Here is a 1996-nt window from a genome sequence, read left to right on the forward strand (position 1 = left end):
TGAATGAGTGTAAACAGCTGAACGAGAACCAAGTCCGGACGCTGTGTGAAAAGGCTAAGGAAATTTTAACAAAAGAATCGAATGTACAGGAGGTCCGTTGTCCTGTCACCGTCTGTGGAGATGTGCATGGCCAGTTTCACGACCTTATGGAACTCTTCAGAATCGGTGGGAAGTCACCAGACACAAACTATCTGTTCATGGGCGACTGTGTAGACAGAGGTTATTATTCTGTGGAAACGGTAACTCTTCTTGTGGCATTAAAGGTGCGTTATCCAGAGCGCATTACAATACTGAGAGGAAACCACGAAAGCCGACAAATTACCCAAGTTTATGGCTTTTATGACGAATGTCTGCGAAAGTATGGAAATGCCAATGTTTGGAAATATTTTACAGATCTCTTTGATTATCTGCCACTTACAGCTTTAGTAGATGAACAGATATTCTGCCTCCATGGTGGCCTCTCTCCATCCATAGATACACTGGATCATATAAGAGCCCTGGATCGTTTACAAGAAGTTCCACATGAGGGCCCTATGTGTGATCTCTTATGGTCAGATCCAGATGATCGTGGTGGGTGGGGTATTTCTCCACGTGGTGCTGGCTACACATTTGGACAAGATATTTCTGAAACGTTTAACCATGCTAATGGTCTCACACTGGTTTCTCGTGCTCACCAACTTGTAATGGAGGGATACAATTGGTGTCACGATCGGAACGTGGTTACCATTTTCAGTGCACCCAATTACTGTTATCGTTGTGGGAACCAGGCTGCTATCTTGGAATTAGATGACACTTTGAAATATTCCTTCCTTCAGTTTGACCCAGCACCTCGTCGTGGAGAGCCTCATGTGACCCGGCGCACCCCAGACTACTTCCTGTAAATCCCTCTTGGGAAAACCTGCCTTTGTATGTGGAAGTATATCTGGCTTTTATATATATATATATATATATAAAAATATATATATAAAAACAACAAAAAAAGCAACAGTAATCTATGTGTTTCTGTAACAAATTGGGATCTGTCTTGGCATTAAACCACATCATGGACCAAAATGTGCCATACTAATGATGAGCGTTCAGCACAATTTGAGACTGAAATTAGTGCAACTCTAAGTTCTAGATCGGTCGGTCTTGACAGTTTGCCTGCTGTATGTGTAGTAACCATTTTCCTTGGGACTGTTCAAGCAAAAAAGGTAACTAACTCCATCTGTTGCACTTACTGGGAAATTTTAGTTAAGAGTGTTTAACTGGCATGGATTAATAGGGTTGGATTTTTATTTTTAAGAAAAATTCACAAGCTAACTTCCACTTAATTCATTACCATTTATTTTATTGAAATGTATAATTAACTGAAAAAAGGATTCTTGGGAGTATGTTGTCATAACATTTAAAGAGATTTCCCTTCTTTAAAACTAAATTACTGTTTTATGTTGATCTGCATATTTCTGTATATTTGTCATGATAGTGCTTGCATTCTACTTGGTGTACTGAGCAAATAAACTTTCTGTTTTAAACAAACAAAAAAAAGACTGGAATTTGAAGGCATCTCAAATTTGGTTGACTAAATTAAAAAGAAAACACACTGTTTGATTCTATTTACATGATGTTCAAGAACAGACTATGTGAATCTAAGGTGATAAAAGTCACAGTAATCATTATTGAAGCCCGAGCATCTGGAACCCATGTTCTGCAACAACAGAAGCCACCTCAATGAGAAGCCCACACATCACAACCAGAGACTAGCCCCTGTTCACCGCAATTAGAGAAAGCCCACAAACAGTAGTGAAAACTCAACACAGCCAAAAATAAATAAATACAATTTTAAAATGCTGCTAAGTCACTTCAGTCGTGTCCAACTCTGTGCGGTCCCATAGACGGCAGTCCACCAGGCTCCCCCGTCCCTGGGATCTCCAGGCAAGAACACTGGAGTGGGTTGCCATTTCCTTCTCTAATGCATGGCAGTGAAAAGTGAAAGGGAAGTTGCTCAGTCGTGTCT

The 1996-nt window shown here is 40.2% G+C and overlaps 1 protein-coding gene across 1 annotated transcript; it reads left to right on the plus strand.

The window, feature by feature from the left end:
• Positions 1-2: 2 nt before the first annotated feature.
• Positions 3-1518, plus strand: LOC104995460 (serine/threonine-protein phosphatase 2A catalytic subunit beta isoform; the record flags this gene model as incomplete). Its single annotated transcript, XM_010849334.1, has 1 exon — positions 3-1518. A coding segment is annotated over one exon (879 nt), but the record flags the coding sequence as incomplete, so codon positions are not given.
• Between the last annotated feature and the right edge of the window lie 478 nt (positions 1519-1996).

This window comes from Bison bison, unplaced genomic scaffold (assembly GCF_000754665.1).
Source record: "Bison bison bison isolate TAMUID 2011002044 unplaced genomic scaffold, Bison_UMD1.0 scf7180017864280, whole genome shotgun sequence".
NCBI classification, from domain to species: Eukaryota; Metazoa; Chordata; class Mammalia; order Artiodactyla; family Bovidae; genus Bison; species Bison bison.